The sequence below is a fragment of the Quercus lobata genome, chromosome 3, assembly GCF_001633185.2.
Source record: "Quercus lobata isolate SW786 chromosome 3, ValleyOak3.0 Primary Assembly, whole genome shotgun sequence".
NCBI lineage: Eukaryota > Viridiplantae > Streptophyta > Magnoliopsida > Fagales > Fagaceae > Quercus > Quercus lobata.
Window position 1 is genome coordinate 31,627,555 of NC_044906.1, and position 15,629 is coordinate 31,643,183.

The 15,629-nt window shown below is 34.4% G+C and overlaps 1 protein-coding gene across 1 annotated transcript; it reads right to left on the reverse strand.

The window, feature by feature from the left end:
• Positions 1 to 1,804: 1,804 nt before the first annotated feature.
• On the reverse strand, positions 1,805 to 14,169 carry LOC115981489 (serine/threonine-protein phosphatase PP1 isozyme 2-like). Its single transcript, XM_031103661.1, has 4 exons — positions 13,531 to 14,169; positions 5,995 to 6,554; positions 5,272 to 5,547; positions 1,805 to 2,234 (listed from the first exon to the last, which is right to left on the reverse strand). The coding sequence occupies exons 1-4, from the start codon at positions 13,703 to 13,705 to the stop codon at positions 2,214 to 2,216; spliced, it is 1,032 nt and encodes a 343-aa protein (XP_030959521.1). The 5' UTR covers positions 13,706 to 14,169; the 3' UTR covers positions 1,805 to 2,213.
• Between the last annotated feature and the right edge of the window lie 1,460 nt (positions 14,170 to 15,629).

Consider the following 15,629-nt stretch of genomic DNA (forward strand, 5'->3'; position numbering starts at 1 on the left):
CTTTCTTATTGGGAATTCTCACTTAGTAGCTGATAACCTATGTTGAGCTCTCATATCTACCCAAAGTAGAATAATAGTCAAATTAATCTATTGGGAATTGCAAACATGAATAATGGAAGCCTCAAAATTTTCTGAGCATTGGAAGGAGCGAACAAGGATTTTACTAGTTTTTCAATCCATCTGCAAGGGTGCTAATCAACAAAAGCTTAATTCCCTCTTGATAAGATACTTTTCCAAAACCCTATGGCATGAAGCTTTATTGCTTTACAATCAGAAGGGAATCGAACTTTTACAGTCTCTGGGTACTTAGACCTAAGAGTTTTAGAGAGAATAAATGCAGGTTGCAAAATAGTTCTCCAAAACTTCTTAGCCAAAAGAAACTAGTTCACTATCAGTGATGTATTTTTGAAATCAACTCCACCCAATTTCCCTGGTTGACAGAGCAACTGCCATTTTAGTAATTGAACATTTGGACTTTCCTTGAATTGACATCAGTTCCCCACCAAAAGTTCCATACAATATAGCCAATCTTCTCATTGAAAGATTTGGGGATGGAATCCAAAACTGACTTATAATTATAGCCTAGTCTGTCAGCCTGCAAAAGAAGCTTTGGCTTTCCACTCTTGAAGATAAACATATAACACAATTACTTTCAACAAATCATATTCTTTTGACCAAAACGCATCTAATCTTAAATTAGGAAGGATGCTAAACGATCTTGAACGCTAGCTTGAGTATTAGGACTAAAGTATATCTCAGATTGTTGAGATTAATAACTTGGAACAAAAGCTCGCTATACCAATCAAGGAGATCTTTCAAAACATTAGTGGTTTTGGAAGAAAAGTATACAATCATCAGCAGACATGAGATGAACAAAAGGAGCGGCACCTCTAGCTATACAAATACCCTTACACAGGTGTCTCATCTTCCACTTTAGCTGGGATGGTCAAGACACAGCTGCCACAACTGGTTAAGTTGCAAGAGAGGTTTTGACATGGGTCAAAATCCTAAAACAGATCCAATGCACATGAGCACTAGACCCAATCTTTGCCCCTAACAAAGAACACAAATTTAGAAGACTTGTGTCATTATTTACTTAAAAGCAAGGAGGTGACTGCTTTGTCAAGGAAGAAAGACACCTATCTGGCACATATAGGTAATCATGAAAGAAATATGGACAATGGTGAGATAAATGAAAATTTGGTGCAAATTCATAAGCAAGCAGGCTCTGCAGAAACGTCCAGCTTAGCAGATATTGCAAGTTAATCTTTCATGCATATTAGACAAAGCTATTCTTTTAATTGACTTGATGCTAACCCTCTTTGCACTGCCACTTTCATTATGGTGCCAAAAATAAAAAAAGGTTATAGTACACCTAACATTGCTCAAACTGACATTAAAAAATAATTTTTTTTAAACAAAGGGTTCAAACTAAATCCTATAAGCACAATCATTTGGGAGTCGGTTTATGAAACAGAGATCATTGGTTCAAATCTCCCTTTCCATCTATCCTTGAGACCAGAACTTACCAAAAACTCAATATTTACTCAATGATGCATGATATGTATGTAATAAGTAACCTTCACAATGATCAGAGCAACTAAAGTAACCGCACTGACATTGGGTTAGAAAGGGAAAAAATGGCCTTCATGGTTTTTACAGGAATCTCTATTATAGGCATTTTGGAGTGTCCAGTTGTGATATACAATGGAAAATTGCACACTTGAAGGATCCTAAGACAATCACCAAGTTGTTTATCACACCCAACCTAGGCCACTTAATCAAACACAGAGATGGTTCCCCATGAAAAATAAAATAAACATACAACAATCATACACGAGAAAATTTGTTAACAACTTCATGTTTTTGTCCCTAAATCACCAATAATGACGAGTACTGTTTAGGCATGTTTCATGGTTTCAGAACAGACACGGGAGAAAACACTTTCAGCTAATAATTCATAGCAGCATCTATTGCAGCTATTAGTGTACAAGGTGGAAAAGGAGACTACAGCCTCTATCTTCAAACACAGCTTTGTATCAAGGAAAACTATCTTTTGCATTACTTTCTAAAGATATTTTCCTTCCAATTTATACAATTTGAACATATTATAGAATAATTGAATGGACCTCAAGTTTCCTCCTTTATGGGCAACCCCACGTGTTCTTGACCCAACTGGGCTGTCACACCTCCTCTATCTGCCAATACAAATCTCACATTGCCCCAAGGAAGGACTGCAAAGCCTCAAAAGAAATAAAATAAATTGCTAGTTAATCAGTAATATACAGATGCATGCATTAAATCTAACGATGCCATTTACAGAGATCAAGGGCAGTGACAGCAACACTTGTAAAGATCAAATTATGTCCTGTATCAACAAAAGCAAGCAGAATGATCAAATCTAGACATACGTTTCTTTAACAAATAAATAAACAGAAGTCTCGGTGTTGCAGCAGAACAAATTGAGTCTTTGATTGCAGATATTCAGTATCTGATGACAGGGCAGGAAAGATAAGTTGCTTCCCCAAGTTTAAGGTAGGATTAAATAGTGAGATGAAGGAAGAGAGAAGAATGACAGAAAGAAAAAAGGAAAGATAATAATTCTCCATTACTAGGTGTTTCTAAGTATTTGGTAAGAAGGATGAAAATTAGAGTGCCATTTCCTTTTTTGGTAGTACAGAAGGATGTGAGGAAGGAAAGACAATGAGCTCTAACTCAAACAACATTTCCTCCCCTCAAAAAAGAGGGGGTAGCCAGGTCATGGGTTCAAAACCTGCCAGTGGGCGTGTAAACTTATTAAAATAATAATTTATGGTATGTTGAATTACCATTATACCCTCATAGTAATGGCATTATTTTTTTATAAAGACAGCAAATTTATAATGAGGGGTAAATTGGTCATATCATATGCCTTCAGTCTCTCGTTTAATTTTTCCTCCATTTGCCTCCCACGTTTGAGAAGAAAAGTAATGCGAGCCTGGGTGGAAAATCCACCTATACCCCCTTTTTCCTTTCTTCCAGTTTTAACCTGTACCAACCAAGAGAATACACAACCCCTCTCCAATTTCCTTCATTTCCTACCCTTTTCTCTCTTTTTCTCTCAACCAAAGATATCCATGCACTGCGTGTATATTTTTAAGAAATCATTTCACAAGAAATACTTTTGTATTCTGAATGGGGAACTAAGTTTAAATGACAGAAAATATGACTTCAATTGAGAGAAAATGGCTCATTATAATCAGACAAGCGAAACTGAGTTCATAAATTTAAGAGCAATAACAACTTTTTGGCTCTAAGGACTAAGGTACACATAAAGATAAGAAATGCTTTAGGACAAATATGAGGAGAATATTGAACACATTACAGCACATTATCCGAGGAGAATATGAGTAAAAGAAACATGAATGTCCTGTGTAATTACTATTAGTATCCTCATTTGTTTCAAAATGGTATCAACTTGTCAATTTGAGCAAATCTGAAATTGTGCCAGACGGAAAGGTGCTGAATATTTAATGAATTCAAAAGTCATCGACTTCTGTGTTGCCTCCCTTCCTATGAAATATTTAGGTTTGCCTTTGGGAACTCAATTGAAGGCAAGGAATATTTGGGACACTATCATTAAGAGGAAGCATAGAGATTGGCTGGCTAGAAGAAATTGTACTTATCAAGAAAAGGGAGACTTAAACTAATTAAAAGTACTTTATCCAACCTTCCAACTTATTTCCTAACTTTATTCCCGTTGCCCTGGGAGTGGCAAAAGGCACTGAAAAATTTCAGAGGGATTTTCTATGGGGTGGCTTGGGTGAGGAGTTTAAATTTCACTTAGTCAATTGGAATGTTTTTTGTACTTCGATTTGGGCTGACGATTTGGGGATTAAGAAGCTAACTTTTGTTAATCAAGCTTTGTTGGGTAAATGTTTATGGCGCTATGAAAAAGAAGAAAGTGCTTTATGGAGAGGTGGTAGACATAAGGTATGCCATTAATTGAGGAGTTGGTGCTCTAATGAGGTCAGCAACCTTATCGTGTTGGCTTGCAGAAGAAAGATTATAATAAGATGGGATAGCTTCTCACTCTTTATCAGATATGCTGTTGGTGACGATTCTATAACACGGTTTTGGCATGTTGTGGAATGGCAAGATGACATCCTAACCTCATTCTTCTAGCCAGGGACAGAAATTATAAGATGGCAGAATATATAGAGAGCAGGAATAGGAATTTTTATTGGGTTCCAATTATCATTAGGGAAGTGCAAGATTGGGAATCAGAATATTTGGTTCAATTACTGGATAATACACTACAAAGTTACAACAAGGGTTAATAATCATGGATTGATGTTTTATGTTCAAATCTAATGTGCAGTAGCTCAAGATTTATGGTCTCTAATTCTCTGCTTATTTGGTGTGTCATGGTAAATGTGCAGTAGCTCAAGATTTATGGTTTCTTTTGTGCTAGAGGCACGTTTTGGTACAAGAAGTAATGGGGAGATTTGGAATGTTGATCCTCTGTGTTTAATGTGATGCTTATAGTGAGAAAGAAACTCTCGTTGCTTTAAGAGGAATGACAGTAGAAATTGAAGTTTCTATTATTATTATTTAGTAGTACGACTGGACTTTCACTTTTCATTCTTATTCCACTGAGAAGTGAGGACTTCCTTGAGTTCCTGCTGCCTTGACCTTCAGTTTCCATTAGTCTTTGTTGTTTTTTAACTTTCATTATTATCTTCATGTTTATTTTCGTTTGGAGCATTTCTTTTTAATGGAGAAAAAGATAATGATAAATGCATTACTTCTTCCATCCCATAATTATAGTCACTTTGGAATTGGATATAGCACAATGTGTAGAAAAAAGTGAATTAAATACTTGATATCTTTTATCTATAATTTATTCTTCCCCTTTTTTTTACCCAATTGTACTTCTCATCTCAAAATACAATAATTTTTTTCTTAGCTTGTTCTTAGTATTATAATAAAGGGCATTATGGGAAAATGAATAATAATTACTTTTTTTACAATTTTTTCATAGAGAAGTTTTTTGAGACATCCCAAAATGGATATGGAAAAAATAATTTGACAAAAAAGGAGCCTGCAGTAGCACAGTGAAGTAAGCAGACCACTTGATTTTAACGAGTTAAAAACAGTCTATAAACAAGAAAGATGTGACAAGAACTATATACTAATGAGAAAATCTCATGCAATAATCTGTTATTCCAGCAAAAAGCTTCCATTAGTAAACCTAGATTTTGTCTTTCAAGCTAAACGGGGTGTGTTTACCTTGACTCCAGTTGGTGAGTTTCCAGGCTTAGTTGTAGTCGTGCTCCCAAACATATTCATCCCTGCTAGAGAATTTCCAGGTTTAGATGTAGTTGTGCTCCCAAAGTTGAACCTTTTGCTTTTATCTGCAGGCTTTAATATTTGGAAGGAGCACATTAGCGTGTCGTCCACACTCATCATGGCACCAGCATTGTCAAACTCCCCACAGTAATTAGGTGCGGAAAATATAGTTACAAGTTGTCGCTCAGCAAAGAACTCATATCCATCCTCTACAACCTGCCAACAATATAATAGAAAAACACTAACTACTCCCAGAAGTGCTAAAATTAATGAAGGTTCATGACCTCTATACCCAACATGGGACTGTACAGAAAGGAGTAACTGGTGGCAGTCATTATAAAAGGGGTGGAGGCATGGCATCTAAACAGAAGTAATGTCAGGTTTGATTCTTATGTGCAAACCATTTCTTTTCTTTTCTTTTCTTTTTGAATACCCACAAGGTTTTAAATTTAAAATTTTGGCAACTATCAAATAGGTGTAAAATTGCTATAGAACTTTCACAGAAAGTATAATTTCCAGCCAATATCTATATATATAAATCCTGAAAGGAAAGTTGTATGGCCTCAACAGAATATTCTGTACAGTTCTACCAGTAGGAAAGAGGAAATGAACTCAACTCTGAACACTGTGAGTAATAAAATGAACTACTATGGCTGGTCAAACCTGGTGAGCACGACAAATGAGATCCAAATCATGCTTCTGAAGAAACTCAGACACCTTGTCATCACCAAATGTAAATGAAACTCCTCTATCATTCATTCCCCAACCTTTAATATCTTTACTGGGATCGGACCAGAGAAGATCACAGAGCAAACCTGTGTCTGGTACATCAGTTGGCCGCTGCAAATTTCTAATCTGATCCAAATCATGTAGATCAGGAGAGAGGCCCCCATGCATGCAGAGAATCTTTTCATCAATTAGGGCTGCCACTGGCAGACAGTTAAAGCAATCTGTGAATATCTTCCATAACCGTACATTAAATCTTCTCTTACATTCATCGTAAAAACCGTATATACGATTGATCGAAGCACATTCGTGGTTTCCCCTCAAGAGGAAAAAGTTTTCAGGATATTTTATTTTATATGCTAGAAGTAGACAAATTGTTTCTAAACTCTGCTTGCCTCGATCCACATAATCCCCCAAAAATAAGTAGTTGGCATTAGGAGGTAATCCTCCATACTCAAAAAGCCTTAAAAGATCAGAATATTGACCATGTATGTCACCTGAATGTCATTAAAAGAGTTGGTTATCAGGACAGATATTCATAAATTCATTCTTTCTAAAGGGGAAAAAAAAAAAAAAAAAAAAGTAAGAAGAAAAAAAACAACCAATTAACATCTTAGAATAATAGTGCTTCGCAAGGAAGCATTTGTTCATGTCGTCATCTGTCAGATGGCTACATCAGACATTTAATAGTTGGCATACCTAGTAAAATTGAATATTTTCATATCAGCGACTTCAGCACCACATAAGTACTAGAAGCTCATTACATGCTGATATTTAACATCAATGCATTAGCTTGTGGGGGGGAGAGAGAGAGAGAGGCTATCATGAAAAACAACACAACTTTATCCCGCACAAATTATGTACACAATTGAGAAAACCGTGTTAAACTTGGGAATGATCTAAATAATGTGAAATGCTATCCACACTGTAACCATACATTTGGACTCAGAGGCTTATCATCCACGAACAAGTCAAGAGCTATGAAGCACAAGTGCGTTTTGGGACTCGGGTGTGGGTGCGAGACTCGGCAATTTTTGAAAAAGATGGGTGCGGGTGCGGCGGGACTCGGCAATTAAAAAATTATTAAAAACATTTTTATATAGTAAATTTAATATTTTTATATAAAAAAATTCAAATAAATGGTAGAATTTATTATTAAAAAACAATTATTTATAATTTTTTTTAAATAAAATCAATACTTTTGGTAATTGTAAACAAAAAACCACATTTCAAGTAGGTTCCTTTACTCATTTTCCAATGCCCAAGCCCACCCACATTAAATAATTGACTTTCCCACCTACTTAATTTATATTCTTTTGTTACATACCTTTATTCTTCTTCCATCCATTTTTTTTGTGTCTTCTTATCTTCTTCTTCCTTCTTTTTTTTTTTTTTTTTCTTTTTCCTCTCACAAGGCCACATGAAGCAGAAAAATGGCAGCCACTGCCCATTTCGGCCTGTTTCAGCGGCTGTTTCAACCAGAATTGGCCATATCAGCATGTTTTGGTGGCTGTTTCGGCCGTATTGGTTCCCGTTTCCACCCAAATCGGCCCGAATTGGCCCTAATTGGCGTGAATCTGGCTGAGTCGGCGCGAATCAAAAAAAAAAAAAAAGGGAGAGTCGGTGAGTCGGACGTCGGATGCCATGTCGGACTTAGGTGCGGCGACCTTGGAGCCACGTCGGTGCTTTCTACTCAAGACTGATTGTATGGACTCAATAATTTATCATCCAAGTTGTTTTGTTTTGTTTTATTTATTTATATTGCTAAGTATCCAAAAACAAGTTCAACAGAGACAAAAAAAAAAAATCATCTCAATCAACACATGCAAAAGGAAAAAAAATCACATGCACTAGCATGTTTATAAAAGAAGGCATAATTTAAAAATAAAAATAGAAAAGAATCAAAGAGTGCTACTATATTTTTAACCGATTGCAATTAACTTATCAAAAAAATTTAACCAATTCCTATTAAGATATTAAGATGCATAACGAATGGATTACGTCCAAGCCCATGCAATATCAAGCTCAACAGAAGCACATATCAAATTTTACGCAAAATACAGCTATTATGAATATCTCAACATTGCCAGAAAACTTCCACTCTTCCTTCTGAAAGTAAGGCATAATATAAATCACCATATAGCTTCTGCTTGGCCTCACTAGTTGTGTTCAATCCTTCCTAAGCTTTGGCAATCTGTTCAAGGTTCCTCATCTGTAATTTGTTTTTTTTTCCTTAATGCATCCTGGACAAAGATATTCACTCAAGGTTGCTCCAGTTACAAGGCTCTTGGCTTAAAGCACAATTGCTAGTACCAACAAGCAACACCAAGTACATTACAACACAAATCATCCTCAAGATTATAATTCCTCCCACTATTTTCTTTGTTCTCTTTGCCACATTACCATAATAATTTACTTATTATAATCCCATTAATTCTAATTTCTCTACATGAAGAATTTTTATTGCATGTTCAAATTCACAAGGATCCTCGCTATCTTAGCATTATTGCAAAATGCCACCTGAAGAAAATTGAATCAAGAGTGAGAGAGAGGAGGGTGTTTGTGCCCATGTGATAAGCCCTCCATTCAGAAATATCCTACAATAGAAACGTCAAGGAATGACAAACTTGGTTCGTCCTAAAAAAGATAAAGCACATAGATGGAAATTACTAACCAAAAAAAAAATTAAAAAATTAAAATAACTCCACATGACTATGTGCAAATTCCTACTTATAGGTGTTAGCTATCTGAACCCTTTTTCACTATCCAACCCTATATAAAGCACATTCTATGTAAGATCAGTGAGAATCACAACTCAATTTTTGGCCTCCCCTTAGCCTCTTCCATTCCAACTTATACTAAACCAATATTTTGAGACAATTAGATAGGTGCACTAAATAATTAATCTAAAAAAACTTCATAATATCAAAACATAGATCCAAAACTGAACCTTAAGCCACTTTCAAAATGTTTTCTAGTAGTCTAGTACCGTTTTGATGAAAAGTAGTCTAGTGCCTTGATATGTTAAACCTAGGCATTTTGGCTATGGATTTTAAAAATCTTAGTACAATGTGAAAGTTAATTCACCGTGATCTCACATCTCATAGTATCATACTATCATTTCACACCATCTTTCTTTTTTTACTTTTCCATAACCAATAGAAGTAATAATGGCACCACAAAAAAGGGCCATCCCTAATAAATGGGAAGAATATGAGAGACACCTAAAGAGGAAAAAGAAACTTTTTTAAAAAAATTATTTTTTTATATAGATACATTAGAATCTCAACCTATGGCGTTTGTGCCATGATGATTACTTTTTATCATCAAGCCAATACATCATTTGGTTTTTGGTGTAGGCAGGATTCAAACCCCAGATATCTTATTCAACCATAAGACTACCAGTTGAGCTAAACAAAATTCACAAAGCAAAAGAAAAATATTCCACACCTAAAGTTCAAAGCATCAATAAATCTAGCAAACTAATGCAAGTAACAAAGGAATATTAAACTAAAAGCCATGAGATCAGTGAATTTAAGACCGTCGGTAAGCTCCACTACTCAAAAGCTCTACTATCCCTTCCCATCTGAATGTTGAAATCAAATAACAAGGAATGGCTTTTGGAACAACCATACTCATCATACACCTACCTTTCCCACAAGCTAACAACTGGACCATCATGTTAGCCATAACATAATGAACGCCAAATAAACAAAAAAAACTAATGAACAAATGTCCTAATAATTAGGACAATGAAGTATACACCTAAATTTTCAAAATATGTTACCAAAATAATCATAAAGTATTAATTTACATCACAAATTACAAGTACTGAGTTATATAGGTAACACTAAAATAAGGACTTAGGTAAGACATGTCTCCAAAATAAACAATTATCACATTGAATTAATTACTAAATAGCAGAGAAAATGTGGTAATATATAAAAGCTATATCCAGCAAAAAAGAAAAATATAAAAGCTATAAGCTTCCAAAAACAAGTCAACTAACAGACCAACCCTGTATGTGTTTCACTGTTTCCATAATTGAAAATTAAGATTATTATTTAATTTACAATGTAACACTTTTTTTTGTATAAGTATGTACATTTAATGCATTGGTATATTCATTGGTAATTTGGTACCAACTTGACACTCGTGATCTTCATTGCACAGTTCAGCATTGGCAAAAAATTGCATTTCTTACATTTTACAAAAGATGTATGCAATTGGGCTTTGACAAAAAATTAAAATGGTTTACATCTTGTGCAATATGCAAAAAGTCTCTTGGACACTTTAAACCTGGGACGAATGGCTTGGATAAAGTATTGCCCAATGGTCTGATAAGGCACACATAAAGTGAGACGTCCAGGCATGAAGCAAAGCATGATTACTAAGAGTTGACCTTTTCAGAAAAGACAAATGTTAAAAGTATGCTTCTTTTATTGTTAAGGGAATCTGTATAATTTGTGGCCTTTTATCTGGGAAGTTCTCAGCCAACACCCCCTCCCCCCCCCCCCCCCCCCCCCCGCCCCCCACCCGGGGGACAAAAAGAAAGAGTAATATCTGGTTTTTCTTTCCTCAACCTACTGCCTCCATCTCTCTATATGTGTCTTTCTTTTTTCCCCTTTTGAATTCCTTAACCCAAAAATAAAGCAACAACTTTGTAATATTCACCCAAGAAAATATCATGATTTAGTTTTTGTTTTATATATTTGTTTAGTTCTTGAGATTTGCAACTTTAGTTCCATAGCATTTAATTGTTTAGTATTGACACAACATTCCAACCAAATAGGTTATATATAATACTATTTTGATTTTTATGATATGTTATAATCTTTTTTTTTAAAGATCTTATATATTATACTTAACAATTTGTGCTTTACTTTATTCAGATGTGCACTTACACTTTGGACTTAGGCCCCAGAAGGCCTTTGCACTTAAGTGTGCATTTTTTTTTTTTTTTCTCTAGTAAGAAAATTTGAATTAATAGAAAGAATTTCACAACATTTTAGGACATCTGTTTATATTACATGCTATGTACTATACTGCTCATGCAATAAAAATTAACAATACAATGAATAGAAGAAATCATATATGCTAGATGGTCAGCTCTCATCTACTAATATGCAAGAAAATAAAGAACCGAAAAACTCATTATTCTTTCAATAGAAAGCTGTTGTCCCTCAAGCAGTTCTCCTATTTCTATTGTGCTTTGAACAAAATTACCAAATCATTCAAAAGTTTTACATGAATCAGCCGCTTTCAAGACTCAAACCTGTGCATTTGCACATGGCAGCCCAAGACCTTTACAAGTTTACCAGACAATGGATCCTCTTTAAATCCCTCTCAAATAATAAGTGCACTACATTTAAAAAAATAATCAAATTAATATTGACTATTTTTCTCATTTTTTTGCGAAGTGTCATAAACATTGTGCATGTGTATTGTAAGATACAGCCAACTTGTTAAACATATTAGCAATGCATATCATGCAATGTACAAGTTGTATTCAATTGTATGTATTGTAATCTTAAGTTCTAACAACTATGGCACAAAGTAGATAACTACTTCAGCACATCTAATGTTACTCTTTATTTTTTATTTACAATGGACTTATATATTCATGTTTATATTTTAACTCACTCTTTCCCTGATAAATAAGAGATCTAGGGGGGGTTCAATCTCCACCTACATCAAAAATCAATTGATGTCTTGGCCTAATGATAAAGAGCAATCACCATGGAGCGGATGTCATAGGTTTAAAATACTACCTTATCTATCAAAAAAATAATAATCACTCTTTTCCTTTTCAGATTTCATTACAAGGATCAGCAAACAACAAACCAGAATCTTCTCTTTTCATAATCAGGTTTGTAACAGAGGGCTATTATTTTCATTAAAAACTCATCAATTTATCTATTTCCTTGATTTTGTTATCTTTCTCACCTCCATTCATGTATAATCATCTAAAGCATTCAAATACTCATGTCAAATGGATTAAGCAATACTACTGTTAATATTCAAATGTATTTTTAAAGTTGAATTATTTCTTACTATTACGTGGTATCTCATAAATTGAAACCAATACTGATGACATATTCCAATATAAAGATTAGTTGAGGCCATTAGAGCATCAAACACAGAAGGCAAGATAATAAGACTTTTTTTGGACCTCAAAGGATACGGCCACCAATAAAACAAAAAGCATCCTCGAGAGTATTTTTGATAGGTACTGCATTAGCCTCAAGAGTATTGCATTTTCTCAATTTCAAAGATACCATACAATTGGAGCACAATATACAAATAAGTCTTGTAGAGCCAAAGCCACACAATCATTAGAGAACATCTTTTGGGGGTACCACAACCAAACAACATGAACCCAGACTCACATCCAGTGTTGTTAAGAGTGCCAGGGGCACTTAAGGGCATAGGCTTCTAGGAAGGTCACAAATGCATAATGCTGTTGCGAATAATATGTGAACACCAAGGTAAATAACTAAAAGGAAAAAAAACAATCACACCCTGCAGATCATCAAAAAGTCTCTAGTTGTTGACTACTGTTGAAAATTAAAAGAACAACAAAACAGAAAAAAGAACAAACTTCCCATGAATAATAGCTCCTAAAACTCCATACCATGCCAATTATAGGCATGCAATTAAGGGCTCATAAGGCAGGCAGGTCCAAGCTAATTTTCATTGTTAACAGGTCATCATCACAGATGGAAATAAAACCCACCATACAAGATCTGATACACAATGCAAATGGAAAACAATAAAGAATTCAAGTATCTAGTAATACAACAAAAAATTGATAAGAATATCAAAATGCAAATGCGAATTCACAAAGCCCTTCCAGGTTTAGCAACTCAACCCAGGCTGCAATCATTACACATACTCATAACAAATAAAACCTAAACTACCACTCGCATTGCATTACTAACAGGGAAAATCCAAACCCAAAAACATATCATCCAGAATATATAGCTTCTGCAACCAATTATATTCATATTCAGACACATAAAATAACACTGTCCAAAACATGAATCACAAAATTACAGTATAATTTCACTGTCAATCAATGATTATACAAAGAACAAATGAATCACAACCAATAACTGCAATTAACACCAAAACTCTGACATCTGAATGATTCCATCAGACTACCTTAAATCACAACCACCCAAAACCCCAAGTGGGCTTTAAACTTCGACAACCAAAATTCTTCATGGGGTCCAACAATAGACACACACACACAGAATCAAATGAAACACACCTAAGACAGAGACTGAACCAAAAATTAAAAACAAAAACAAAAACACAGCTGGGTTTATTAGGAATTTCCACACAAATATCCCAGAAACGAACCAATCAAAACAAACCCACATCAAATTTCCCAAACTAAAAATCAAAAAAAGCAAAATTTTGAAAATAAAACCGAAAAACAAAAAGTGGGTATTGGAAAAAAAGTAGTACCACAAATCTTGATAGGCGCTTGAAGGTCCAACAGGTTAGGCTGTTGCAAGAAAATCTCTCTGGAAGCGCTACAGAGTTGTCGGATCTCGGACTCGGAGAGCTGGACCTGCTTGCCCGGTCGACCTCGGACTTCCAGAAGACGATTGATGATGTCGTCCAGAACTGGTTGCTCCATTTAACCACTGTTTGGTCAGACACAGAATAACAAAATAAAACAAAACAAAAGTCAACGCTTTGTTTGGTTGGGTTTGGATTGTGGGGGGTTCTAGTTCTAGTACTATAAGAGTTCTATTGGATGTGGTTGAAGAGAGAGTGAGAAACTGAGACAGAGACAGAGACAGAGAGCAGTGAAGAAGAAGAAGAAGAAGAAGAAGGAAAGGAATAGAGGGAGTAGTGAGTAGGGAATAGTATCAACATGCCTTTGGTTTGGTCTACTTTTCTTTTATATGTATATTGTGGATAGAAGAATCAGAAAAGAAAAGGCTTGATGTTGGTGTTGGTGGTGTGTTTGAAGATTTGAGAGAATTTGAGATGTTCCCTTTTAAACAGAGAGAGAGATAGAGGGATAAAAAAAAAGATGCGAAGATGTGTGGGTGGGTATGTAGGCGTGTACACTACTACAGCCCAGGGCTGACCTAAAAAAAACAAATGAGTCAGGAAGTTCAATGCAAGTTTCTTTCTAGAATATTTGAGTGAATTTTTCTATAGTTTATTTTAATGGATTCTGTGACTACTAGACAAGTCCATATAATAAGAAACTAGCATCCAAGGACCCAGTGTTATTGGTGGATAAAATTTGGTCCCCTAAACAGCAGCTATGGCCTGTGATTTGGACATGGTCAATAAGGCCTTAAACGATGATTCAATAGTCTTGTGAATTGAGAATCATGGTCAGCCTATTCCCAACATTATCAGCCCATCTGCTTGTTTTCAGTATAAAACCTTGGGTGCGGCCCATCTCACATAAACCTACAAAAATGTTTATATAAAACCCTTTTTTTTTTTTTTTCTATTTTATATTGTCACTTTCAAAAACACATATATTAGATTATCTATTCTATATTATATTTTATTTAAATAATTATTTTTCATTCTTTGTCTATTATTAACTTCATAAAGAGAGAATTCATCAAAAAAAAAAAAAAACTTCATAAAGAGAGAGAAAGATAATTGATGAGAGGAAGAGATGAGAGAATAAATAAATAAAATAATGAAATACAAAACATAAGTTAAGCATTTGCATCAAACAATGAAAAATAGAAAAATGGTTCAATTTTACACATCCAAATCTCAAAATCACTCACATCAATCAAGCTAAAAATGTGTATATTTGTAAAATTGCTAAAGTAACAATATAAATATACCCAATTATTGTAGCTAAATAGAATGTAGAATAAATAATTTAATGTGGCGGTGTAAAATAGAACCCAAAAAAAAAAAAATATTTTTATGCTAAAATAGACAAAAAATTTTGCATAAGCTAATGCTAATGATCGTGTATATTTACACAGACACTGTAAATTATTGGAGACTTGAACTCCGACTCTTACCTCCCAACTAAATTTTGAACAACTTTTGCACAATACTATTTAAACTGAGGCGTGACACTTGTTTTCTTTAAGGGGATTCAAACCCTCAATTGAGGCTGATTCATTTCCAACTTTGACACATCTTCCTTTCACCTTTCACCTTTCACCTTTCCCTTACACACATATTTAGTCCAATATCCACTCCAATACATTTCAACTCATTAATCACCACACTTAAAAACAATAAAAGTGTCTCTCTCTTTTACAATGTGAGATTAAACATTTCATTAATTCCTTATTTTCCATATTAATTCTCATATTTTTATATTTATGCTGTCAAGTTTATTCATTTTAATTAGATAATATTAAAATGCTACAACATTATTTCTAACATTTTCTATATTCATATACCAAACGTGAATGAAGCATAAAGTGGAATTAGCAAATATAAAAAATGAAGAATATGGTGGAGACATCAAACATCTATAAGGTCGTTGAAGAAATTATATATTCCATTAGGACCTACCATTTGTGAGTGTGATCATATATCATATACATAATATATTTTTT

Bases quoted from the DNA above. Each gene is read 5' to 3' on its own strand.
- LOC115981489 (XM_031103661.1), bottom strand. From the start codon at position 13,705: ATGGAGCAACCAGTTCTGGACGACATCATCAATCGTCTTCTGGAAGTC. The intron at 6,555-13,530 runs GTACTACTTTTT...AATGACATTCAG, and splicing joins AGCGCCTATCAAGATTTGTG to GTGACATACATGGTCAATAT. The intron at 2,235-5,271 runs GTAAACACACCC...GAGGCTTTGCAG, and splicing joins ACTCACCAACTGGAGTCAAG to TCCTTCCTTGGGGCAATGTG.